Source organism: Tuber melanosporum (assembly GCF_000151645.1).
Source record: "Tuber melanosporum whole genome shotgun sequence assembly, scaffold_24, strain Mel28".
Taxonomy (NCBI): domain Eukaryota; kingdom Fungi; phylum Ascomycota; class Pezizomycetes; order Pezizales; family Tuberaceae; genus Tuber; species Tuber melanosporum.
Window position 1 is genome coordinate 463,880 of NW_003298908.1, and position 27,333 is coordinate 491,212.

A 27,333-nucleotide genomic window follows, 5' to 3' on the forward strand; every position below is an offset into this window, starting at 1 on the left:
CAACCTATAATAATGAATGATGCAATGATTGATTGATTGATTTCCTGTTTTATGTCCAACGTCCCCCCAGCAAACAAGTAAACGAACGATCAAAATTTCCACTTCCGTAACCCGCCGGAAGGACACCGAACGGAGTTTGGACCAAAAAAAGGGTCCCCTCACGAGAGTACAAGTAAGGTGGAAAATCACTATAAGCTCGCTTCTAGAAAACAAGCCCGTAACGTAATGGAATGGGTAGAGTTACGGTATCGGGGAGCGGTGAGGGTTTAAGCTATCACACCGTATAGTACAGTAACCCTGCCCATCCACCCTACCTACCGCGCTTGGATGAAAAGCTATTCTTTTCCGGAGAAAGTACGGTGGTTCGAAGCGTTACCCTCTTTTGTTGGTAAGCATAATAATAATATTATTATTGTATTATTAATTTTATTAAAATTTAATTATTTTATCTCGCATGGAGCGGTGGTAATAAATTTTTTTTCTCTTCCCGCACATTCCCCCATAGTGGGGGCTTCAGGGAAGAAGGAATAGACGCACCGTATCGAGCCAACCCATAGTATGCTCTGATATGGGATTATGGGAGTAGGATATGGCAAATTGTTCGATATGCGATTATTGGAGTCGTGGGGTTTTTATTCGATCACAGGCACCCCATATCATCTCCCATACCATGCTCCACTCCGACTAGGTGATGGATGTGCCAGTACCGGTATCGGTCGATGGTTGTATATGCGCGATGAGATGATGTGATACCGGTGTGTACTGTAATGGACAAGCGGCAGGGAAGGTAAGAGTTTTCTGGGAAAAATATTTTTTCGGGGGTTCGGAGAAAGTTTGAGTGGTTGGTTGACAGTCCCGGATGTTGCTGTCCCAAATGGGGAATATCCAGCCCTAGCCCTGCAAGGGGTTTTTCTGAAACGCCGAGCACCCGCGAGACGGGAAGAGAAGGAGGAGTGAGACCGACAAGACACACTTACCGTTATCCGTCCTTGACGGAAGCAGGAGGAAGTGTTGGAGGTTCCTGGATTGATATCAGATGCGTTATCATGGAAATATCAGACGAGGCGATAGAGGGAGGGAATCATTGGAGAAAAATAGGAGGGGGAAAGGAGAAAGGAACCACAAATCCAGATGCCGCGGGTGGGTTTCGTGATACAGGTAAGTTCTATCCGGCATGCCGAACACTGGTTTGTCCTCACCTCCTCCCATCCCGGCTGAGGGTGGGGAGGAGAGCGGCGCCATATGTGCATCAAACATGGCTGTTTTAACCTACCGTAGCACAGTTCACAAACTTTTGGTCCCGAGGTTCGAGTGGGGTTTGGGTTCGCCGCTCCGCTGTTAGACGTAGTAGGAGGCAGAGAGGAGGAAAACAATGGGAAAGAAAAAAGGGCACTCACAAATGGCTGCTGTGCAGCACTGTACCGGCACTGGAGGCACTGAAGACACGGGAGTTACGAAATGATAGTAAAAGTTATTCCTTTTGCCTCCCCTTCCTCCCCCTTCCTTTCCGTTTCCTACACAGTGGGCCACGGTATTGCCTGCTCTAACCAAGGGGTAGAGTTCATGGTGTTGTGATGCCTGCTTCGGTTCCTGGACGTCCGTTAAACTCAGAACGTTTCAGGAAGCTTCCTTGGTACAGCACGGGTACTCGAGTGCACAACTCCCTCCCCGTCCTTTCTGTTTACAGGGGATAACACATGCTAGGGGCTTCCATGAGTAAGCCTTTTTAAACTAACCATTGTCACGGCATTTAGCCTCTGTTTTTACTGATTTGGGGGAGGGGGGCAGTGGCCCGGATATCGATATTTTCTACGTGTACTGTACTCGTACAGTGCCGATATTTGTGTTGTAGTTATTTTCTTTCCTTTTCAATAACTTGCTGTTACACTCTGTACAAGTACAGGACTAGTATGATATTGAGGAGAAAGGTATGGCATGTGTGCTCCCGGTACCGGGATTGTCGGCGATACCGGTATTTACTCACGGTGGGAATCACGCGGGGGTGAAGCATGAGCGGAAGGTAAGATGGGATTATTAGGAACTTAACAGGTGGGACCAAGTTACCGTTTTTGTACTGTTTCTTCGTAGTGCTATTACCTCAACCGCACGCCGCATAATAGTAATGTCCTGCCGGGCTCGATTCTACTGTACAATTCGATATTAACTTACTGTAAATCCCTTTTGATAGCAAGGTTAGCAAGAATGAGCACCAACAACTTGCGGTAGGTTGCAAGGTCTTAACCCCCTTGCCTCCATGGACAAGAACCGCACAGATGGGAGTACCGGTATGGTTCTTGAGTGCAGAGCTGTGCTCGAGTATGGTGAAGGCTCGAATAATCCAATCGATTGCTATGGTATGATACTTGTATACTCGAGTAAGTATGTCGTTAGGGTTCCCTCTAGCCTCCTCTGGTGGGGGGGTCTGGTGTTTTTTTTGTTTTTTTTTGTTATTTGTTCCTCACAGGAGCTGAGCAGCTCATTCTGCAGTCTTTTTCGCCCCTTTTCCAAAGTAGGGAATTCTCAACTACACAGCGGCACCCGTTTCGAATATTTGAGTTTTCGCCAGCGCTCTGGTTCGGAGTACTGTACCGTGCTGGATTGACCACCCAGTCCTGGCACCTCGTGGGAAGGAGGAGGAGCGAGGAGAGAGAAAAAAACTCGAGTACTTGCACTGTACCTGTTTTCAACAACCTCCCACATCCACGCAGCGGGGCTCGAGCGTCTCACCGACCGCTCCATCTTTCATCCTTCAACCCCATCCCATCCCACCCCCACCTCCTTCGGAAGTCGTTGACGGTCCAGTGCTTGTACCACTAGACTACTGGCACAGCTGCAACAACTAACCCCTGAAGCAAGCCAATGCATGAGCAAGTACGAAAGACTAGGCTGGCAATGGTAGCGGTAAGGAAGGAAGGAAGGTTGGAAAGCCCGGCTGCAGTTCCCTTCGCCCACTGGTGCAGTTGCGGATGTGATCTCTTTCCTTTCTTTTATGATAAACTACACTTAAACAGTGTGTTCGGTACCAGCAGAAGTGCACGGGTAACATGTGCACGTGTTGGTAATCAGTGTTTCTACTCTTGAGTTGTAGGTGTGTAGAATTTACCGGTAGTCAAGTATCATAATATGTGGATGGGATGGGAGGAGAGAGGGAGTGCCGGTGGGGGAAACCTTGGACTCGTTCAAAACATTCCTGATCTCTCTTCGTTTCCTCTTCTCTTCCCCCGTATATCCTGTAACCGTTTGGTTTGCTCCTCTACCTCTCTACGCGGGTAACGTTACATTGATTGAGGGGATGGGAGTTAGAAGCGAGTGTCGTAACTGGAATTGCCGGGCAAGCTTTCAATATAACCAACCAACCAACCCACACCCAAATACTCCTATTTACTACCATTCCTTGTCAATGCCGACTTAAGTTACAGTTGTGCGCCTCCTATTACTTTCTGCCCGTGTTTTCCTCCCGTAGCACGGGACGTATCTCACTGTCTGTATCTCCTGCGCTGGCGGGCTTGCTGACCGTTGCTTGTCCACATATGTGTGCTCTCTTGGGATATATTCATTGACCGCTATTGAATGCTCTAAAACCCCGTGCTTTCCTGCTTCTTTTGTTGGATCCTTGTTTTTTTTACCTTCACTTGATTTCTTGATTTCTTGATTTCTTAGTTTCTTTATTTCTTTATTTTTCTCTTCTTTTCTCGCCTTATTTTTTGTCGGTAGACCTTGTAGACATTTCCTTGGTTGTTTTTGGGTTGGTTCCTGTCGCGCCCTGCCTTATCTGGATACCATCTTACCCGTCATACAGTACATACTCCCCTCTCCCGGGCGTTCCTTTTTAACATTTATTTCCTAAAATTTTGCATTTCATTCCATCTTTTTATTATATTTTCTTTTCTTTCCTCTTTCCTCTTTCCTACATATCCTTCAAAAATGACCTCCACAGCGCCAATATTCACTGGCACGCTATCGACGTCGATAGAAACTGCTCCACCTACCTTCTTTGTCGGCGAGAACGACAGATTACAAGCTTCGCAGTTGCGAATAGTGACAATAGTAATGACAGCATTCAACATTGTTTGCGTGGCATCGATGATTTTCAGGATTCTTTGGGATGCGAGGAGGGCTTATATGAAGAGGCGGCGACGGAGTAGGAGGAAGGCGGGGGCCGGCGGTTTGGGGAAGGCTGGGGAGTGGGGTGGTAGTCATGGGAAAAGTGGTGGGGCGGTGACTGTGAAGGAAGTGCGGGATGGGGGAGAGAAAGGAGGGGAGTATGCGAAGGAGGAGGGATGGGAGGAAGTGATAGGAGGGGGGAGGGGCTTAATACCGGCCATTGAGATATTCCCTCTGGTGCTTGGCGGGACCATGCTTGTCCAAGGGATATTGTTGGCGTTTGTGGAGGGTGTAGGATTGGATGGGAGACCTATTACTAGGAATTGTAGGTATTTGTCCGAGGTTGCTTGGGTCGGTATGTTTTTCCTACTTTCCTTCACAACCTATCACTTCCCCCTCTCCCCTCGTGCATAAGACAGGAAAATAACTAATTTTGTCGAGCCATCATCAGCGCAATGGATAACGCCCTACATGGTATTTTCCTTCATCCTTGAAGCTTGCATCCGCGCCGTCTCTCAACCCCGCTTTAAACGTCGCTCAGGCACCGCCGTTGTAGGTTGCATCGTGCTAGCCCTCTTCCTACTTCTCGCAACCTGGGTGCCCTCGCGAATAGTGCCGGAGCGCCCGGAAAGCGACATCTGCAGTGGGCAGTTAATGTCCTACACCGACCAATTCGCTGTCTGGGGGCTCGGGATAATGGTGGTGTTGCTCCCAGTGTCAGTGCCCATGGGTACGATCGTGCTTGTGAATTTGCGCAAAGACTGCGGGGTCGATAAGGTGGAGAAGATAAGTGCTAGCAGGACGGTGTACTTTTTGATGATTAATGTTCCGCAGTGGGTACGTTTCTCCCATGTCCAATTGGCGGGGGTCTTCGATGCTGATGTAATGGGTGATAGATCATGATGATACCAAATTACGCGGTCACGGCAAATTCCGGGCCGCAGCATGGACTCGTGTATTTAGCAACTTTTATCATTAATCTGTCGGGGGCCGCGGCGACGGTGTTGCATTTGTATCTCCGGGCAAAGGCTCAGAGCCTTGCGCAGCCTCCCTACTCCACTCTCTTGCGGTCATCTCGCACACGCCCAAATACCTCCTCCCGCCACCCCCCACCGCCGTACGAAAAACCACCCCCACCATATCAAAAACCGAGATCCACCCCACGCCATCACAACCGAAAACCAGACTCAGCACAACCAAACCGCGCAAACAGGCTCTCGAGCTACACAACACGCGGTCTCCATCGCCTAGGGGGCGGAATGACCACCATCTTCTCAAGCGCAAAACCCTCCCCTTCCATAACCACTTTTCCAAATCCTCCACACCACAACTCCACCTCCCCGAGCTCACGCTTAGCAACAAGAAACTCACCCGCATACACCCTCTTCCCGCCAATCCCAACCCGCTACCGCCCCCCCACTGACCAACTCCCAACCTCAACCCCGCCCTCAATCAGAACAACCCCACCTCGCCGACCGAGCAGAGCAGCTGCTCCAACCATCAACATGAGCCGTTCACAGGCGAGCCCAAGAATCCCCGAGAGGGCGCATCTCGCAAAGCAGGAGAGGAGGTTCTTGGCGCCAGCTGCTGCGATAGAAGTCGCTATTCCTCCCGGTGGGAGGGCGCGGGATGTGGAGGACGCGGAGAGCTTTAGGGAGATACTTTTTTGGAAGGAGGAAGGGGAAGTTGGTGCACAGGAGGGGGTTGTTGGGAGATTTGTTTAATGGAGGGGGATACTGGGGGGGGGGCTGCGTTTGCCTGTTTTTTAAAAAGAGTTTACTCCTGTCATGCCCGGGTGGGTATTTAGAGGTTATTTTCCTCTCATATTTTTTTTTCTTATTTAGGCTGGTGCCAGGAGTTTATTCAATTACCTTTTCTCATATAACTTAGATCTTTATTAGATTACTAGTGGCTCAACGTCATAAGTTAGGTAGGAGAATATTACAATGAAAGAGGGGGAGGAAGGAGGGCGGATAACCTCTTTACCGGGACCAAGTTTCTTACTATATATATATACTCAGGTGTCACACTCTCTTCTGTACTTGCTTCTACTCGGCGATATAATCCAGGTCATCCAATGAGGTTGAACCAGAATATCCCCGATTACATACGTGGTGGGGGAAACCCGGATACTGTCGGTTAAGGACTTGAATTGCAAGTTTTCCCCTGAGGATGGTTTAAACCCTTGGGGAGTGTATTTGCCTGGTACGATATCGTATTCTAGCGAAGACTGTCCATGACCCGGTAGCAATTGCTGCGTTGCGTCCTCGGTATGGTACTATATGCAGAGCTTCTTCACGAGTGATACTACATGACTATCCCAACGCGGGGTCTAACCGTTGCATCAGATGATGTAAACGATCTCTTGTAATCCTAAACCGAAGGATGTATGATACAAGTGTGCAGCCCTGTGAGGTCTAGTAACTTAGGGGTTATAGCTGTGGATCTTACTACTAATCTTTTAAACCAAAGTTTAATAGCCTTGAACCTCGGTATGCATATGATACAATGGTGAGCTCTCTGGGGGGGGGGCGTGACTGGATTATGGAGGTAATGATATTACTATGATACTTGTAATCCTACTCCTTTTTAAACAGATTTTCGGGCCGGGGGTTCTAAAACAGTGTTTTCGTATCTATTGATTCTTACGGGTCCTACTTAATATATACTTATGATACAGCTCCTCATATCTGTCTCGCCTCGCCTGGGCGACAAGTACAGAAGCATTACTACGGTCGGCACCAGTGCAGTAGTAAACTTTGAATTTTATTATAAGTAGTACAGCACTTGAGGAAAGCAAGAGACAATAAGGACAAAAGAAATAGGAAATCCGAGGGCAAATATGATGAGTGATAATATGTGATTACACTCGGATCACCAGAGTTTGTTGTTAGCAAGCTCCTCCGGATATCGCTCCAAAAATGAAAGGGGATTGCGTGTAACTCGTGGAGGGTTTCTAATAGAATACCAAAAAAAATTACTCCACAGCCCCGTCATAAAGCGTCGAATCAAAAATCAAAAATCTAAAGAAAAAAAAAAACGAAAACAAAACACTCCTACTCTCTCCTGTGAGTCGCCTCCTCCTCGTAGTCCTTAATCAAGCTCACCCTCTCAATACCAACATGTTTCCTCCCATCCGACCCCCTAAACTTCCCAAAGCCATACGTCCACCCTAATCCCGTCAGATGTTTGCTACGCATCGCTGAACTCATATGCTCCGTTCCAGCAATGTCAGACATAGCTTTAGCACTCGCGTGGAAGAAGCCGATCTCAGAAGCGAGAGTATACGGGAACCGTGGCAGTAAGCACCTAGGCCTTGACAAAAAGATTATAGCTCCGGCAATTAGCTGGAATCCCAGTATGGCCACGGCCATGTAGAACATCACAGGGTCCATCGACATCCGCGGCTGCAGGGACTCAAGTTCGCCGACCTGGAATCTAGGAACTTTAGCTGCACGGACAAATATCCTGTCCTTGTTCTGGGCAAGCAGGATGGTGACGAAGCGTTTGTAGAATGTTGACAGCGTGCTGCGCTTCCTCGAAACTTGGCGGTGGGGTTCTGGGGTTGGAGAGTGTTTTGTTGGTCAGGTATTCGCCGATGAACTGCGCGAAGCTATGGGCTGAGTTGCCGTTGTGCATGAGGTAATCAAGCCCGCTCATTGGGTGAGTCCCGAAGAGTGCTGCTAGCTGGGCTGTGAAGTTTCTTATTGTGATGGAGTGGTTGAAGAGCCTAGGTCATTGTATTTAAGCTGTCCGATGAGTTCGGATCTTTTCACACGGCCGTTGCCGTCTACTGTCACCTTGAACTCACCGGTGGAGATTTGCTGGTTGCAGACTATTGTGGTATGAGATTGTATGGCTTCTCTAGGGGCCTCCGGATTTGCCTCACCCCGGCGCCAGCCCGCGAGGATCAGGCTACTGCAGGATTCCATCGCCTTCAGGTCGCTTTTATCGGAGGCTATGAGAACCGAGGTCCATGCTACTGCGAAAGGGCGAGTTCCTGGCTTCAACAAGGGGATATTCAGGGATATATTATTTGTGCAATGTACAGAGTCACCATCCAATATTGGTGCAGTGACATGGATACGAAGTTCTGTTCACGTGGCTGCCCAGATAGTCCTGTTTGAAGCTATCCCCGGCAAGTAAATCGCATGTCAGATTAACGCCATATCCTTGTGTAATTGATGTCCTCGAGTCAGACTCGTTCCCCTGCTTGCCCCACTCGAAGGGGAGGAAATAGAATTCCTCCCATGCTGGAAGATCCGTTTTTCCATAGCGTTGGTGTTCACAACAAGCCAATGCTCCCACACATCCTTTGCGAATGTCCCTGGCACGAATGTCCCTGGCAAATCAACCCGTATTGGCCCAGTCTGGATCTCCGTATTAATGCCAGTCGTGAACGGGTAGGTTATAATTAAGTCGGAGGTTATTGGCTTGAAGCCGCGGTCAAAGATACCACCAAGTGCGACAGCTAGGAAGTTTGCCGCAATGACAATCATGGATGCTAGGAAGAGGATTATATGGCCGCGACGGAGCGCGCGTGGGGCGATGAGTACAGGGGGGGTATTTGTGTATTTAAGGCCTAGAGAGGAATTTGGGGATGCGTTTCCTCTTCGAAGCGCTGTGTATGGCTGATAAAGTGCGAGGTAACGCCCAACCAACACCCAAAAGGGCTCTAGGAGCGTAGCCACGGCAGTAGGGGTGAAAGAGAAGATGATCTGGGTCACCAGTCCCTATGTCGGAGAGTATTGGTAAGCCTAACCGTGGTATTAGCAAAACAGAGTGACCCGGGATGAGTTTAGTCGACGTTACCCTTCCACTGCGAAGCGGATCGATAGAGGACAACAAGCAGTGTCAAAAAGGCAACATTCACGAGTGTTGCTGCAACCCCCGTCCAGATACTCAATTCAATTGGGCTAACCAATTGGCCATTATGTGGAAGAGGGCAAGTAGCGTGCGGGTTTTGAACCAGCGGGTTATCTTTACCATGGACGTCGAGTCGGTGTCCCCCTTCGCCTCCCCAGGTTCCTAGCTTATATTTCCTTGATTCCATGCACAAATGAGGTGACGGGCACTCATCTATACCATCAAAATCTCTCAGTAGTGTCTTGCTGCGTGCAACTAACGCCATCTTCGTTCCCAGAGTATCTGGGTCACTGGCGAGATTATTTCTCTCTGTTGTAAGTGATGACGAACACTCCGCAAAGGCACACAACAACCACACCCAGAACGCATACTAGAATGTGAGCAATTAAAGGAACAACAACAATGCCTACACTTCTAACAGCCCTATTTCCTAGAATCTCCTCTCCGCCGGAATCCGGAACGAGTAGTGTTTGCAAGGCGCTAGAGAAAAGCAATTTGTACATTCTTTCCAAACGGTCTTTGAAAACTTTGGGGTCCTTGAAGTCATTAAATTTCTTTCCCTCCGATAATCCAACAACGTACGAGATCTGCCCAGTCGGTTTATCGATGCGCCAATGATCAAACCTGGTCATAGAAGTAGGACCAGAGAACCCGAAATAACTGGCATTTGCTTTCATCGAGGTGGTCATACCGTTGGCAATTCATTCAAAATTCTCGACGTCGATAATTTCGTCGGACTGTGTGAAACTAATTCGCTCTCCAACTGGCTTTGACTGGAGTATGGAGCGTTCGGTTCCTTCCACTGTGACTTCATGGGTCCGGTAATAGTAAGTTGGCTTACAATGGAGAGCATTGATATCGAGATTGGCAATACTGTTATTAGCATTGCGTGATTTAGCCCAAATCGCAAGGAACTTGCTCGTTCCCGCACATATCTTCATTTGGAAGTAATCCCTATTGGACAACTAGGACGCAAGATATACCATGCGTCGGGTTTCATTGCGCTTAGAGAGAAGGTTGAAATGTGGTTCCGTTGAGAGACACCATCTCGGCAGGAGCGCATTCAAGCTCTGTTTGGTAAACTCTGGTCTGGGCAGTCCAGAATTCTTTCCCCCGAGTTAAATGATGTTGGCCTTCGCTGTAGCTAGCTGGTTTGAAGGGAACGGCAATAAGTTCCTTGGTCATGAACTTGGGAACTTTTTGCCCGAGCCAGGTTATAGAATAGCTGGTGTACAGGAAGGAAGGGCTCATAGCTACTAGTTGGTTATCGAAGGAGGTGAATTTCTGGAAAGGTTTGAATAATGTCGGTACATCTTGTACCACTGGCTGGGTAGTCAAGAGAGAACTGTTCAAGGGTGTAACGACCCAGAAAATCAAGCACAAAGCTAATCCGGCCCAGAAGACGTTCCAGTGCCTCCATATCGTCAACTCTATACATCGCTAATAGTTAGGATAGGCATTAAAAGCATACCCTTTTCTGGCAGCCCTGATGGGTACAAAGGCAATGAACTCAAAGGGGTGGTGAAGGGATATCGAGTTGCTAGCACTTTCTCCGTCGGACTTTGATAGCTGAAAGTACGGCTCCAGTCGCTTCACATCCAGATCCACAGCGGCCCACCCCACCCCCAGCACCACAACTACAATCTGGGGCATATACCTATAGCAGAATACCACACCGGTCGAAAATTCCTCTGGGTGTTCCGCAAAGAACAATGCCTTCTTTTCAAGACTGACTTTATTGATATACTCTATAAGTGTAATCAGAGCAACTGTAATGAGAATGGAAGCCATGATAGTCGGCGCTCGTAAGGTAAATGGTCTCCATGGTTTATTCCCACTTTGGTTATCCAAGTGCGTGGTCAGGGCCAGCTCCGGTTTGGGCGGAACTAGAAACGTATTAATAACAAAGCTTGTAAAATGCAGTCAATTCACCCTTACTTTGAGATTCAGAAGCGCCTACCAAAGTATATGGCTGGTGGGGTAAGTTTGGTTTGGTATAATGGCGAGAAGAGACCTTGTGGCTACTACCACCATAGCTGTACGCCATAGAGATCGATAACCGCGGCTCTTCACAAAATGGATAGGGACTGAAATTTGTCGGTAGAGTAGCGAGTGGTTTTTTCGGCGATCCTTCACAGTTGCAAGCTTCTGGGTCGAACTTTAGATGTGGTACTCTTCCTCACGATGACTTCTCGTTAGAAGTGCAACTTTTAAAAGAACTCATTTGATCTACCAGCATCTCTACCGGCATAGGTACTGCGGTAATCCTCAGGAGGAACAGAAGCTTGCGCACAAATTGTAGTATGATCAACCTTGTCGGATGGACTATATCGGATGTATTTTTGAGATATTTGTATTTGGGCTGTGTGAACTTTTACTCGCACGATACCCTTAATGTGAGCGGTTGCTGGATTGGAGCCCCTGTTCTAATGCAGAAATATGCCGTGCAATTCGACAGCGGCAGTTTGATGGAGAGCGTGTCCTCCCTTAGCACTCTGTCATTCCTAATGTTCTTCCCGTGCTGCCCTTTCGAAGGTTCTGCAGTGCCACCACACAGTACTGTACCTGTACTGAGCTCTTAAGTTAGGGTTCAAGTACCGTGGTCATGCCATTATCTATGTCTAGCCTCCTGCTTGTAGCGCTTAACTATAGACTACGGTACCTCACTGGGGTACCCGGAGATGGAGGGAGTGCAATCTTGTAGTCTAATGTTAGCATACTCGGGTAATTAACCGAACATCGCCAAGCAACGAGGCGCACTTTCATAGTTTCTCGACTTCTAAACCATTGACCACCAAAACCACAAGTAAAAAAATATTTAAAAATAAAATAAACACGAAATCTTACCCACTATCGTGTACGCCATCCATCCACCTCCATAATAGTTGTGATAAAGGTATGGAGGAGTGAGGGAGAGGGAGAGGTGTCGCTCAGCAGAACGTTGCGGCGCCAAATTTTCGGTTATTTTTTTTTTTTCCTATGATAATAATTATCATAACAAAACAAGCACCTTTTTGTATGGGCTCCCTTAGGCCCTGTTTGGCAAAAATGGAACCGCTCCGTTTATTAACCGTTTCTCATAAAAGTGCTTGACCTTCCTTTTCCTTCCGTTTCGAAATGGACATTTTGTATGAGAAATGGTCGCCAAACGGAATGGTTCCATCTTTGCCAAACAGGCCCTTACAAATTTCGAGGCTTGGCGCTCCCAATTCAAGTTCGCTTGCCCGCGCGTGGGCCAATCCACAATTGATTGCGGCTAAAGTGATATTGACCGAAAGTTTGGTGAGCATCGGTACTGAGGCGCTTGTGGCACAATGAATTTTGTAAGGTTCCGATTTCGCTTATTTTGGTGTATTTTGGCTGTTATGATACTTACCGACCGCGCCAAAACTTCTGTCCTATCAGTACTCGAGTACGGTACTTTTTAACTTCCAATACTCTAAAAAAAGGAATGCTATGTGGGGGGACCAAGAACCAATATCGACAATAATAATAGGTAGCATTTCATCTTTCGGGGCTTTTATTATCCGGAGGATCCCCGGTCCTACATGCATTGTACAAGTGCAACATAATAAGGAACAGGCTTGAGAGCAAACAAATCAGCCTTGATAGGCTTCTTGCCGGCATAAGGGTACTATCATATACTCTACTCGTATTATACCATGGATTTAACTAAATAATAAGTAAATAGGTAGGTAGGTAAGTGAGTGAGTCAAGCGCGAGTTCGAGTACAGTACTTGTACAAGAATTATTTATGTATCCCGTGACTTTTCCACCAACTAAATTACCTCCTTTCCCTCGAAAACTTTGCAAGCAAGGCTGTACCGGTATCAACTTCAGGTACCGTAGACCATCAGTATAATGTAGTGCTGTGGACTTGACTATATCCAAATTTCAGCTGAATCATATGTATCTTGCATTCTTGGTTGGCTGTGAAATTGCCTATAATATTATATAAGTTCCGACGCCCGGCAAGAATATTTTGATATCATTCCTCGAACTATAATATCTCTTCTCTTGCCTGTGCGAGGGCCGATTCACAATTAATTGCACCAAAGAGAGTTTTACTAAATTGCCAAGCTCCTGGATACCCACGGCTGCGTTTTTGCGACAATTGGTATCCGGTATCAGCTGTGGTCACATCTACTCGTACATTACTTGTGGTTGGGAGCCTTTTTCTTTCTTTCGTAAGTCATCGTTTCATCGCTTCAAGGTACGAGAATATCGCACGTAGGAAATCCTATCGCATGAACAAACCAGACACTTGCGGTTGACAGATTGTTTTTATTTATATTGGCAGTAATTTTGGGTCTATAGCACTTGTCCCCGCCAATAAGAGCGATGACTCGGCCACCCACCGCGGACTATCCCTCATCTCACCCGTTCCTATTACCCCAGGAGAGATAAATTATCCCTTACCCCAGCCACTTTTCCACCTCAAATACACCTTCCCAATCTTTTCACCCCCGCCCTACTCATACAGTCTATACGCCGGATCCTCTTGCGCAAAAGCCTCAGTGACCCGGTCGCAGAATCTTACCCGCCCATAAATAGCCGAAAGAGAGCAGTTAAGCGCGAACTTGGCCGAGCCGGGCTCTTTTTTCCTTTCGCAAATCATACAAATCTGACGATTGACCTAACGTCAAATTGGGCGTTCGAGTGGACCTCTTCGGCCTGAGGCCGATCACGCCTAGGAAAAAAAGGGGGGGTTGCGTGCAGAGAACTTTTACTGCAAGAGCAGAAGCCTCTTGTCGGAAGGATATACTGGTAATTTACGGTAGCGATGATTAGGTTGGTGTTGGGGGATGTGGCACAGTGCAAGTACTCGTGCGCTACGGTCGTGGTATTGCCAAAACAGGTGAGGACGACAAGTGAGGAGGGTGGAAACGAATTGTCAGAAACACCAATCAACACCCAGGAACCTTTTCATTGTTTTCCCATATCTTTTTTTACCACAGCCTGTACCGCACGGTACTCGCTCGCCTTTACCAAGAATATCTCCGCCACCCGATATTTTGGTGGAGTCCTCGCCAATATCCGGCCCACGGAGGTATTCTTTGGCAAAGATGAGTGAATAGTGCCGTCAAGCGTTCACTTATCAAGTCGCTATTTGACAACTGACGGGTCCCGGCGAAAAACAGCCAATATGGACCATTATAAGACCGTGCTCGCTAGAGTCCAAATCCTAGAGAGGGTTCGCGTAGCCTGACCTAGGTGGGAGTCACCAATGGCGTTATCATACAAGTGGTTGTCGCCCGCACCGTGGGCGCACGAAACCACTAACAAATGTCGTGTTTCTCAAACTCGGCTCTTTCAAGGTCATACAGTTACCAATTCCCAAGGCGCCCTGTAACCGCTTTTGTCAAAATTATGCTTCAAGGGGGCGGTTGCAATATCATACCCTGATGAAGGCATAGAAGTGCGGTGGAAGTTGGCATTTAGGGTCTTTAATTCTAGGTCCGATTTCACAGTTTTTACAGCTCGACCAGGTGGAATCAGGGAACCAGGTGGCCAAGCCTTGCTATTAACCTATGTTAATGCCGCATGAGTCTGTCTGCGCAAACTTTCTATTATACTATAACCACCATGCCTAGAATCCTTAATCCAACAGTGACGCAAAAAGACAAAAAAAAGAGAAACCAACCCGCCCTACCACGAACGATCGGCCAGTCAAACAGCACGCCGACGAGTATAAACAAAATAGGGGAAGAAAGCGAAAATTAGGAATCCAAAAGTATATGTAGCAGAAATGAAATTCAGATGGGAAAGGCAGAAAAATCTGTGAAAAAGATCAAGAAACCTCACGGTTTGCACCCTGCCCGGCTCCGAATATACATAGCGCTAGCCGTCAAGCCTCACTTCGCAAGTCATCCACGAAAGCTCTCAAAGTCGAATCTGCAACAATTAGCCTCACTCCAACTTTTCAACAAAAGAGAGAGCAGGGCTCACCAAGCTTAACCTCCATCTCCTCCCACTCCTCCCTAGGTCCACTCAAAGCCGTAACTGCGCCACCAGCTCCAATCCTCCAAACTTCCTTCTCACCCCCATCCTCCATGGTGACAACTTCATCGTCGTACCTAAACGCGGAACGAATAATCACGTTCCAGTCGCCAGCACCACAAACACTCCAGTAGCCCAAGACGCCACTGTAAACCCCTCTCTCCGTCTCCTCAATCTCCTGCAAGATTTCCACGCTACGTTTCTTCGGCGCGCCGGTCATGCTTCCTGGCGGCAGGCTACGGGCAAGCACGTCGAATCCTGTCATGTTGTCTTGGGGCTCCACAGATCCGGTGATAACGGAGACGAGTTGGTAAACAGAAGCGTATTCTTCTACGACCATTAGTTTCTCCACAGAGACGTTTGTTGCAAGGCGGTGAAGGTCGTGACGAATGAGGTCCACGATCATCAGATTCTCTGCACGCTCCTTGGGTGTGTTCAGTTGAAGGCTGGCCGAGCTGTAGGTTGTTGTGGGGGTCTTCCTCACAGTGCCTTTAATGGGACAAAGTCGGCAAGCCCCGGTGCGGGACCAAGAGAGGAAACGCTCGGGGGACGAGGAGAGGAGAGTAACGTTTGAGAGGCGGAAGTACGACGCGTAAGGAGCGGGGTTGCGAGCGCATAGGTGTCGGTAGAGCGCCCAAGGGCTTGTGGGCTCGAGATGAATTTTAGTAGTGGCAGTTAAGCAGAGCTCGTAGGAGTCACCGGCCGAAAGATAAGATTGACAAGTCCTGACTTTCTGCATGTATCTCTCAGCGTCCGGTTTGTATATGACTGGCGATGGTTTCGGGTGAGACGTCTCAAGAAATGAGCGATGACATTCCGGGGAGGGCTCTGGTGGAGGAGTAGCAGAAGGTGTGATTGCCATGTCGGCTTCCGGTTGAAGCTGTCTCTTTGTAGACTCTAACCAATTCCCATCCGCAGCGGGCGGGAGGAGAGTTTGTATATAAACCCTTCCAGTGTGTCCGTCTAGGACTATACTCCTCTCCACAAAGGCCAAGTTGACGTCAGGTCTCCTCTTCATTCCTTCGGCCTCTTTGCGCGGCTTGATGGGAATATTAAGACTGTTGACACCAGTCTCGTAGTTGAAATATCCAACCAACCCACCCCAAAAGGGCGAATGGTCCTTGCCTCCAACAGCCTTGCGCTGGTCCATGTACTTTGCCAGGAATCTCCATATGCTCCCCCCATAAGTCCGTAGATCAATCCTGGTCTCCGAGGAGTCACGCCCGGTATAGGATAACTTCAGAAAGGTATCGCCACAAGTGTAATTAATCCGTTGTGTTAAACCGGGTGTCAATACCCCAATGATGCTGAACCTCCCCGGAGCAGCTGCAGATTCCAAGAGGATAAACTCGTTAGCTGCCTCAACCCCCAATATCTCACAAATCCTGCCAGCGGAAATCCCCTTCCCAAAAATATCCTCGGTCCTAACCTCCACCTTCTGGCAATCGTCCAACCTTCTGCCCTCCAAGGTTGTTTGCAATTCCAACAGACCCTTCTCTCTTGATTGCCCCCTCCAATCCGTTCTCAATTCCTTCACAACCCTGCCCTGACCGGTATTCCAATCCATCGCCATTTTCCAAAAGTTCCCGACAACATCCCTTCCATCCTCAGAACAAACCGACTCAGGATGATACTGCACACCCCAGAAAGGCTTAGAAATATGTTTGACACCCATAACGACTCTGCCATTCTCATCATATGCCCAAGCAATCTCCTCCACATCCCCGCCAATCTTAGTGATTCCATGCAAAGAATGGTACCTCACAACATTGACTTTGCCAACTCCCTCGAAAAGCCCTTCCCCAGTGTGCACGATCTCGCTGAGTAAGCCGTGCTTCACGGTACCCAATCTGTTCACCCGCCCTCCGTGTGAGAATACAAGACTCTGTAACCCCAGACAAACGCCAAATACGGGGAGAACATCCCCGCCAGATAGCTTCCAAACATCATTCACGACACCAATGTCCGCCTCAACCTCCGGCGAGCCTGGACCGGGCCCTATAACCACCGCATGGAAGGAGGGTAGGTGCGGCTTTAGAAACGAGATGTCGGCGAAATCGTCGATGCGGATAGTGTAAACCGTAGCTCCGGTAGCAGAAGTTAGCAATTGGGCGAGGTTCTGGGCAAATGAGTCGTAGGCGTCTATCAAGAGGATTCTCATGATTGCGATTATGTCCCTGTGTGAGTTTGTTTGTCCGGAGGATTCAATCTTGCGTCATGGGGTGGGGTCTTATGGCTGAAGCGAAGTGAGAGAGGCAAAGGGGAGGCCGAGTAAGGATTTCGTTGGTGATCTGCTGATCAGGTATGATTTAGGGTCGGGTCCAGGTGTTCAACGGTTGACGTCGGTAAGGGTTTTCTTCTTCTCTTGGTTGAAAAAAACGAGTGGTTCCGAAATTGTGGAAGGGTAGGTACTGTGCGATCCTAATAACTCTTAACAGGAGTACGAACTCAGCATGCAGAAGACATAAAGGGCAGGCGTGAGGAGGAGGGGGAGGTGTGGGGGAGGGGAATCGGCAGACATTCTTGTCCCTGATTCTCCTTAGCGATGGGGATGGGGGCCCCCTTATAAGCAGGTCTGTTTCCTTCATGCCATAGAGAAAAAATAATAAAGGAAACATAGTAAAGAAATAAGTGTAAAGTTGTTTGAACCCGAAAACAGGACGACGGACTACCAATATCATGTGTAAAACTGTAGATGGTAGGTGGGTAGGAAATAATTATATAATTATAAGTTAGGAGTGCATTTCTGTAAGAGGCATAAGATTGGCAGCAGCCAAAAATCAAGCCGGGTAATTCCTGGTGTCTATGAGTATTATTATTATTATGAGAGCACCCAGTAGTTGATTCCGATTGTCTTACTCAAATACTGTGCTTGCGGTGAGATCAAGACTGAGAATACACAGACCAAGCCTATGACCACAGCTTTGAAAAATACCCGGGTTTCTTCGAGTTGCAAAAAACCGTTGTTTGCCCAGTCTACTCACGGACCTGATCTCTCACCAAGCGCTTGTGGGGTGCGGTCGGATGAGAGCAATATTTGAAAATTATCAACAATAGCCTACCTCAAGGTGTGCATAGAGGCAACTTTTCAAATATTCTCAAGAGTATGATACAAGCGCAGAATTCGTGCATGGTTAAGAAGGGCGGAAAACCCATGGTGCCAGAGTAGGGGTTGTGTTGATCGACTAACAAAACTCAGGAAAAGAAGCATAGGATTATGGAAGTTGGAAACCCAGACTCGGAATCCGCTTGGGGGGCAGTTCGTGTCAGTGTGGTCTTTTCAACTCATCGCCCGCTCACTACCCCACAGGATCCTGCTGATTTTTTTTCCGCCCTGAGCGAGCGCATTTGCTGCCAAATAATATGAAATATATTTCATATCCCTGTCTGTTCCGGTTAACGGGTTACCGCCCTTGCACCTGCACCAAGCACCCGGCACCCTGCAGCCTATAGTACCCTATGCACACCAAAAGTCGGCATTTTTGCAGTCATGAAACAACACCACGTTGACCTCAATTGGTTAAAGTATCATACTAGGACAAAACTTTTCGTCCGATCGGCGGCAACCGGACAACACCTCAAAAAAAAAACCGACTTCAACAATCAACCACCCCTCACTAACCATGCCTCTAAAAAGTACTGGGCATCTCACAGACTTTGAGAAAGGGCAAATTGTTGCTCTGAGAAAAAAGAATCTCTCTTTTGCAGAAATTGGAAAGCTCTTGAATTGTCATAAGAGTACTATTCTAGGTTTCTATAACTAGTATCAAAAGAGGCGTGATGAGAAAAACCTCCCTATGCTGGGAAGATCAAAAATTATTGATACCAGAACCCATCGCCACCTAGTCAGAGAGTCTAAGAAGGCACATTACCTACCCTTATCTGAATTGCACAATGAGGTTGTCCCAAAGGCCTCTGTGAAGACCATTAAGTGAGCTTTAGTATCAGTCAACATCAAGAACTGGAGAGCTAAGAAAAGAGCATTTCTGAAGGATGAACATGCTATTAAGAGGCTAGCTTGGGCTAAGGAGTATAAGGATTAGACAAAGGAGGAGTTTGAGGGATGTATCTTTAGTGATGAAAACATGGTTGAAAAGTCCAAAGATCCCAAGAGTATTTGTGTTAGGCGGAGACAACTTGATAGACTTCAAGATTGTCTAGGCCAATCGAGATTTGTTTCTGTAGACGGAGATTGTCTAGGAAGGCTCGGACTTGGCTCGTTTCGTTTATGACTACTAGGAGTGAAGTAAAGTAAAGTAGGTAGAATTGTAAAAACAATATTATATTGTTAAGGTCTCTTCTCCGCTGCTTGATGATGTCTAAAGCTTGGGAGGCACTTCGATATTTATATTTTGCGTCTGAGTGTTCGCGGACTACATCTATTTATCATACAACTATGTACTTCTTCAATCGTAATTCACAACGTTGAACTGAGTTGGTGTTAGGAATACCGAGATCCGATACCTAGGAATCACCCTAGGTAGGGTAACCTCTCCCGAAATCGAAATCTCAGGTCTCCAACACCCCCCTCCGGCCCCCTTACGGGGCCCGCACGTCATTATACATATCGATCTAAGTTGCGTCCTGTGAGTATTATACTACAGAATCGAAGGTGTTAAAATAATACCGTATACGTCGCCGCCGTCCGTCCGACAGGATCCTGTTCGCAGGATATATAAGAGGGGATCTTCGGCTAGGTCTGGGAAGTATAACGGAGTGAATCCGTCAACTACCCAGAAAGCTACTAGGCTTCAAGAACGAGATATCTTTGGCATAGGCCGCAAGTAACGGGACGTTTTCGCGCAAAGAGATGATGATGAATAGTAAAGGATCTTAATGAAAGACCAATACATTCACATCCACCCTACGATAACCAGAAGAGTCTGGAACTCCTGAGAATACTACCATCGAACCCAATGGAGTTCGAGGAGTGTTACAACTAGGTTCCAGTACATACTGCAACCACAGGGGGTGACTCCCAAACTGGTGACAGTAACCAGAATCCTGTTACCCATGGCAACCAATGGTTACCGACCGAGGGATTATCTACCAACTCTATGGAAAGGCTTCCTGCGGGTAAGTAGGAAGTCCTCCGGAAAAGATCTATCGGTTGGGTATGGAGTTATGAAGAGTTGAAGTTAGATGACCTAGAAAGTCGGTAATAACAACTATCTTCGCAGATGAAACCCGCAGATGAAACTGATCATTTCATCGACAAGGGAGACGATTGGAGCCAACACAGTTCGACTTGAGAATTGGGCCATTTGTCTAAAAGACTCTCACCATCGGATAATTACTATTGGAAACAGCATGACTTCCAAATAGTCATATTATAATTATCAAAGAGGGTGTGATGATTTTCAGGGTCTCCAGGTATTCGTACCTTGGAAGAAAACCCGACGTTGCGAGTTATATTGGAAAAAGGTACATGGTTGTATGTTAGTTAGATGTAGTCCGCGAACACTCAGACGCGGAATATAAATATCGAAGTGCCTCCCAAGCTTTAGACATTATCAAGCAATGGAGAAGAGACCTTAACAATATAATATTGTTCTTACGATTTTACTTTACCCTACTTTACTTCGCTCTTAGTAGTCATAAACGAAACCAGTGAAGTCTGAGCCTTCCTAGACAATCTCCGTCTATAAAAACGAATCTCGATCGGCCTAGACAACTCTGAAGTCTATCGGGTTGTCTCCACCTAACAGTTGGCTCCAATTGTCTTCACTATTGATAAAATGATCAGTCTTATCCATGGCTATATCTGCAAAGGTGGTCGTCATTACAACCATCGTAGGTCATTTGATTCCAATCCTTTGTAACTCCATACCCAACCAATAGATTTTCTTTGGATGACTTCCTATTTACTCGCAGGAAGCCACTCCACTAGACTGGTAATTAATCCCTTGGTCGGCAACCTTTGGTTGCTCTCTGGGTAGTAGGTTTCAGTAACCATCGTAGTATTTGAGAATTACCCCATGACTACAACATGTTCTGAAACCCAGTTGCAACACTCTGTGAAGTTCGTTAGCTTCTTTGGTAGTGTCTTTTGGAGTTCTAGACTCTTCTGGTGTATGCGATTGTATCGGTCTCTAGTAGAGATCCTTTACTATTTGATACCATCTCATTATGCGAAATTGTCCTGTTACTTACGGCCCACGCCAAAGGTCTCATACCTTTGAAGCCTAGTAACTCTCTGAGTCGTTGACAGAATTACTCTGTTCCACTTCCCAGGCCTAGCCGAAGGTCCCCTCTCATATATCCTGTGAACAGGATCCGGTCAGACGGACGGCGGCGACGTATACAGTATTATTCTTACACCTTCAATTCTGTGGTTATGTAGTCACAGGACGCAACTGAGATTGATATATGTGATGACGCGCGGGCTCCGTAAGGGAGCCGGAGGGGAGTGTTGGAGACCAGAGATTCCGATTCCAAGTGGGGTTACCCTACTTAGGGTGGTTCCTAGGTATCGGGTTCTGGTATTCCTAACAATTTGGGTAATTCAGAACACCTGAGGAAAAGTAGCATAAGGACTGCATTCAAAAGGTTACAAAGAGGCCTAGAATAAAGCTGATGGTATGGGCCTGTATTTGGGGTAAAAATAAGGGTCCTGTCATGAATGTGGCTTGGCGAGGAAAAGGTTTTCACATGACACATAGTTATGAGTCACAGGTATGTTATTGTTTCACATATATGACTCATTCGAGTTATATGATTTGTTATGTATGGGATTTGTGATACTTTCACACATGGCTCAAATATGAGTCATGGGACATGCGCCTGACGAGTATGCCTTGCGAGTGTGCCTTGTGGGTATGCCTTGCGCATATGATTTATGTTTCGCACATGACCTTGTTATAAGGTCATAGGTTTTGCGCATATAATTCAGTCGAGTTATATGACTTGTTTATTGTGTTATGATTGGTTTATGAGTTTTCGCATATGACCTCGCTATGAGGTCATGGGTTTTGAGCATGTGACCACTTTGATCACATGACTAGTTTGTTATGATTTGGTTTTGCACATGTGACTACTTTGGGTCACATGACTACAGGCGGGAAGAATACTATATAAGGAGGCCGATGCGGCTGAGGCGGATAGGTTCTTCATGCTTTGTTCTAAGTACTTTTCCTCGTCCTTGCTGTTGCTTTGCCTCGAACATTTCTTTCACACCTATGATGGGCCTTGATGCCTTGGATTCTGGAGGAGATATCAGAGTTCGCTCAGTAGTTCCTGGGGTTCTTGGTGTTGAGGTCGGTTAGGCGTTGTGTAGTGGATTACTTGTTTGCTTCTCGTTTCGTTGCTTGCTGGTTATCCCACGATACTGGCACTTCAAGCTACTCATCACGGTCGCTTATGAGCCCCTTTTGGTAAAATGCCTTCGGCATCCTGTCTATCGTCTACTCGCAGGTTTCGTGTTCGATTAGGGGGGATGGAAGATTATGTTTGGGGGGATCACCTGTGTCGTTCTTTGAGCCAGCTCATATCTCTTGTTGGGTTTTAACGGAGTCCTTAGTTCTCACAATACAAAACGCCCTTGGGTTAGACTGATGACCTTCCCAAGTTCAACTCGTTGTACCGGCCGCATTATTCCTCAGATGGCAAGGCGGTACCCGCCCTGCCCCTCCTTGTTACATTACATTTTGTAACCGGTACGGGTACTCGGTTATTGGTTTTGTTTTATGTTTTGTTTTAAGTATCGCTTTGATACTTGGTTTGTTTTAAGTATCGTTTGATACTTGGTTTTGTTTTATGTTTTGTTTTAAGTATCACTTTGATACTTAGGGAGTTTTACCAAAGAGTATCAATTGATACCTTTGATTAGTTTTGTTCATGCTAGACATGAACAGATTTGTGTATTTAAAGACCGCCTGTTTCTATGATAGAAAAGGCAGACTTCGACAGACAGTATTTCAATATACTTGGTTGAACGGTTACTTCTTTGTTCCTCAGTACGCCCTCGAAGCCTCCTTTAGTTCTCAGCTCTCGCCTCCTCTCTGGAAGAGCAGGCCACCTGCCAACTATCGTATCCATTATCGATAACGTGATTAGCACCTTGCGAACACGTTACATTTTTTTAACCTCAGTAAGTGGTTAAGAACCTGTCCCCAGATTTAGGCCTGATCAACCTATCGATATCCACCTCAGAACGCTAGCGGAGAGAAGCGGCAGAATTTCAGTATATTCGGCTTCATCTCAAACCCAAGATAGAGTCTTTGACGACCAGGAGTGGGAAGCAAATCCCACGGCAAGACCTTACTAGGAAGAAACAACCCCGGCGCTCTGCTAAAGAGCCGGGCGATCCGGCAAACACGGAAGATACACAACCTCCAGGAGAATTCCCTTCTACTCCAGCAAAGAAGCCTTCCTTTGAACTTCCAAACGACCCCGAATCTAGTAGCGATTCAGATATGGCTAGCACAGGAGGAGGGCCTTCTGGAGGAGGGAAATCTCGGGCAAGACCTGAAGAAGAGGAGGTACCCGCAGCATTTGAACCCCCTAAGTTTAAACTTCACCTCCCAGCGCAGTTCACAGGCGAAGGGAAAGACCTCAAACCTGAAGCTTTTGAACGATGGGCCACAGAACTCTCACACTTCCTACTCTTACAAGGAAAAGATGTGGAAGACCCTACAACCGGACTTATCATTGGATCATTCTGTGAAGGAAAGGCAACCGACGCATACCACCAATGCTATAAAGACTTCGGCGGGAATGTAAGATTAAGAGGATCTACAGTTCTCGATTACTTGAAAGGACGATTCCAATCCTCTATAACCAACGACCTCCTATACAACAAATTCAACCAGCTCCAGCAAGTTAACGGAACACATGTCAAGCGAATCACCGATGTGGCTACGGACCTTATAATGTATAAGGACCGAATGGAGAGAGGAAGTATCTCCAAATACATCCTGAAGCGATGATTCTACGACACTATGCACCCTACCCTCCGGCGAGAGGTAGAACCACTCGAGGAAGACGGCGATGATATTGCAGTAATAATTGCTAGAGCAGAACGAAAGGATGCCATTCTCCATGAGACCAAGGCCTATAAAACACAGACATCCTCCAATAGGAATAGCCAGCCACGACATAAAGCCTCCAGCAACTCTGAAGACGATACCCCACGAGTTTTCAAGAAGAAAACAAAATCCTCCAAAGAATCGAGACGGCAAAAGGGAGAATGCTTTGAATGTGGAAAAACAGGGCACATGGCAAAGAACTGTCCTACGAAGAAAGGAAAAGGAAAAGCCATAAAAAAAGAGGTGTCGGCCAACAATATTGAAAGCGATTACACTCCATCCAGTGAATATGAAGAGATCCACATTGGATACATCGATGTGGAATGCAACAGTGTTCGACCTCCGGCTACATTCAAAACACACAATGCTCTAGAAGGCACTATCCTGATCAATGGCAAAAAGGCTCGAGTCCTATTCGACACTGGTGCAATCGGAAGAGATATGATCAGTAATGCCTTTGTCTCTGTCCATGGACTCCCTACCCGAGACCTTAACCAACCCATACCAGTCAATATGGCAGTAAAAGGATCACGATCCACAAGCCATAAAACCGGTAGTGCGACCATTCGACTTGGTTCTGCAGTCCTACCCCCCCAGGAAATGCTGGTTGGAAATTTAGCCAAATACGATGCCCTAATAGGCATGCCCTTCCTGAATCGTCACAAAGCTATAATCAGGTGTGGGGAATCAACTATCGATTTCCCAGATCAGAAGGTCAGAGTCTCATGCAAACCAACAAGCGGAGAATACCGAGCCGCAGTCTGTGAAACAACTGCCCTACGACTATTGGATGAGTATTCTGATGTTTTCCCTGACCAAATACCCGAAGAACTACCACCTATGAGAGAGGCGAATCACCATATCCGCCTCCGAGACTCCTCCAATCTCAAGAACCAACCCACCTACTCTATTCCTGACACATACAAAAGCCCACTTTGTGATTGGATCAACCAACAACAAAGAAGAGGAGTCATCTACTGGGCAGAAGCCCCTGGTGCCGCTCCTATGTTTGTTCAACCCAAAGCAGATGGCAAAAGAATCCGCCCCTTGGTTGATCTCAAACTACGGAATGAAAATACGGTTATGGACAGCTCCGCTATCCCAAACCAAACCCAGATCCTAAATGCAGTTGGACGGGCTAGATTCCGAAGTAAGATTGACCTAAGTGATGCCTACTTCCAAACAAGGTTAGACCCAGAAAGCGAACACTACAACAGTTTCAAAACACCCTTCGGAAGTTTCATTAGCCGAGTTATGTTACAAGGTGATATGAATGCGCCCGCCACCTTTATGTGAATTATGAAAAACCTCCTAAGCGAATACCTCCACCATTTTGTTTGGGTCTACATTGATGATATTCTCATCTTCTCGAACACCATAACAGAACACGCCTACCATATAGGTTTGGTTTGTACTAAACTTAGGGAAGCTAAATTTTATGCTAGCAGAAACAAATCAATCCTGTTTGCCGATAAACTCGATATCCTAGGACATGTTATAGATGATGAAGGAATACATGCAGCCCCAGGAAAAATAGCCTGTTTAACGGAATGGTCAACACCCCAGAATCAAAAAGAACTCATGCGATTCCTAGGACTAGTCAACTACATTTCCCAGTTCCTCCCACACCACGCCACTGTGACAGCGCCGCTCACAGACCTTACCGGCGACGCAGAATTTGCCTGGACCCACGCTCATGACCAAGCCTTTACCAACATCAAGGATTTGATTAAAAACGCCAACGTTATTCAACCTATCGACTATAGTACAATCAGAACCGATATGGTTGACTACTGATGCATCGGATGTTGGAGTTGGAGCATGGGTTGGGCAAGGGGCCTCCCATGAAACGGCAAGGCCAGCGGCATTACACAGCAGAAAGTTCACTAACTCACAGATGAACTATGGAACAACAGACAAGGAAGCCCTTGCTGTGATTGATGCTCTTGCGGCATTCAATCACATCCTGATGGGCAATACCTTCACTATTGTTACCGACCACCAACCGCTCACTAATCTTAAAACAGAAAAGATACTGGGAAGAAGAAGAACAAGATGGATAGGCGAGATCAGCAAATACGATGCAAAAATCATCTATACCCCTGGAAGAACGAACTATTTAGCTGATGCTCTCTCCCGACTATACGAGAATCAAGACCTTGCAAACCCTCCCCTTGTTCACGACCACACAAGACAAAGCGAGGACAGCCCTGACGACACCTCCTATGAACAAGAACCATCAATGGCTACCGCCAGCTCTGCCACTCCCTCCAATCCTTTCTCTTACACCATGTACAGTGCTGCTGGAACAGAACGAGGAAAGGACATTGATGAAGAATGGAAAGACAATTGCACGCTCCGCAGCACACCTCCTCACGAACTTGAACAAAGCAGAACCCACTGGTCCCACTGTTATCACGACACCTGCCCTTTTCACCAAACTGAGATCAAGTTCGGCAACAGATACCAACGACCGTACTATATCGCCTGCTAATGATTCCAAAGACACCAGCTTCAATACCGCAGAAGGAGAAGAAGAGAGGATCGATGGAAATGAGCCAACCCAACACCCTCATGTCCTTAACCCTGCTCCAACGCGATACCAAGGCCTTGAAGAACTCGAACAAGCAGCAGCCTACGTGGATGCAATGTCGTATTTACAACCCCCACAGTCAGCCCCGCCATCCTCTCCTCCCATGATCGATTCACGACCACTATATGGTGGACCCTTACAAGTATACAACAATGAAACCATTGTCTCGGTCATACCCCCTACTATTCCCGAGCATCGGCGTCAACTCTACGAAACCTTCGAGGAACAGGAAGTCCCTATCGAACCAACAAGAGGATCCCTAATCGAGGATGAACGAGATGTTAGATCGACCACAGAAGAATTAACCTCCTCATTCCGAAGCCAAATGATAGCAGGATATCACCATGACCCGATTTACTTCAAAGCCATGGATAGCTCCAGGCATGGAGACCTCGCCCCCTACAACATATCTAATGGAATGGTCTTTACCAGCACCCGTTATGGTGAACATTGCCTATACATACCAAAAGGTCACATGTTCAATGGAATGACTATTAGAGAATATGTCATATCCGAGATTCACAACAAAGGACACCATAGTGCCGACCGCAACCTTCAATATGCCTCAGAATATGTTTACTGGCCTGAAATGCGAAAGGATTTCCGCGATTTTGTCAAACAATGTGAACTCTGCCAGGCAAATAAGGAGCGAACACAACTACCTGAAGGGAAAGCACAGACCCTCCAACTACCATGTGAAATATTCGAATCGTATGCCATCGATTTTGCAGGACCATTCAATAA

General features: G+C 47.0%; 1 protein-coding gene; it reads right to left on the reverse strand.

Moving 5' to 3' along the window:
- Positions 1-14,519: 14,519 nt before the first annotated feature.
- Positions 14,520-17,663, reverse strand: GSTUM_00006093001 (uncharacterized protein). XM_002838244.2 has 2 exons: positions 17,490-17,663; positions 14,520-17,400 (listed from the first exon to the last, which is right to left on the reverse strand). The coding sequence occupies exon 2, from the start codon at positions 17,129-17,131 to the stop codon at positions 14,894-14,896; it is 2,238 nt and encodes a 745-aa protein (XP_002838290.1). The 5' UTR covers positions 17,132-17,400; positions 17,490-17,663; the 3' UTR covers positions 14,520-14,893.
- Between the last annotated feature and the right edge of the window lie 9,670 nt (positions 17,664-27,333).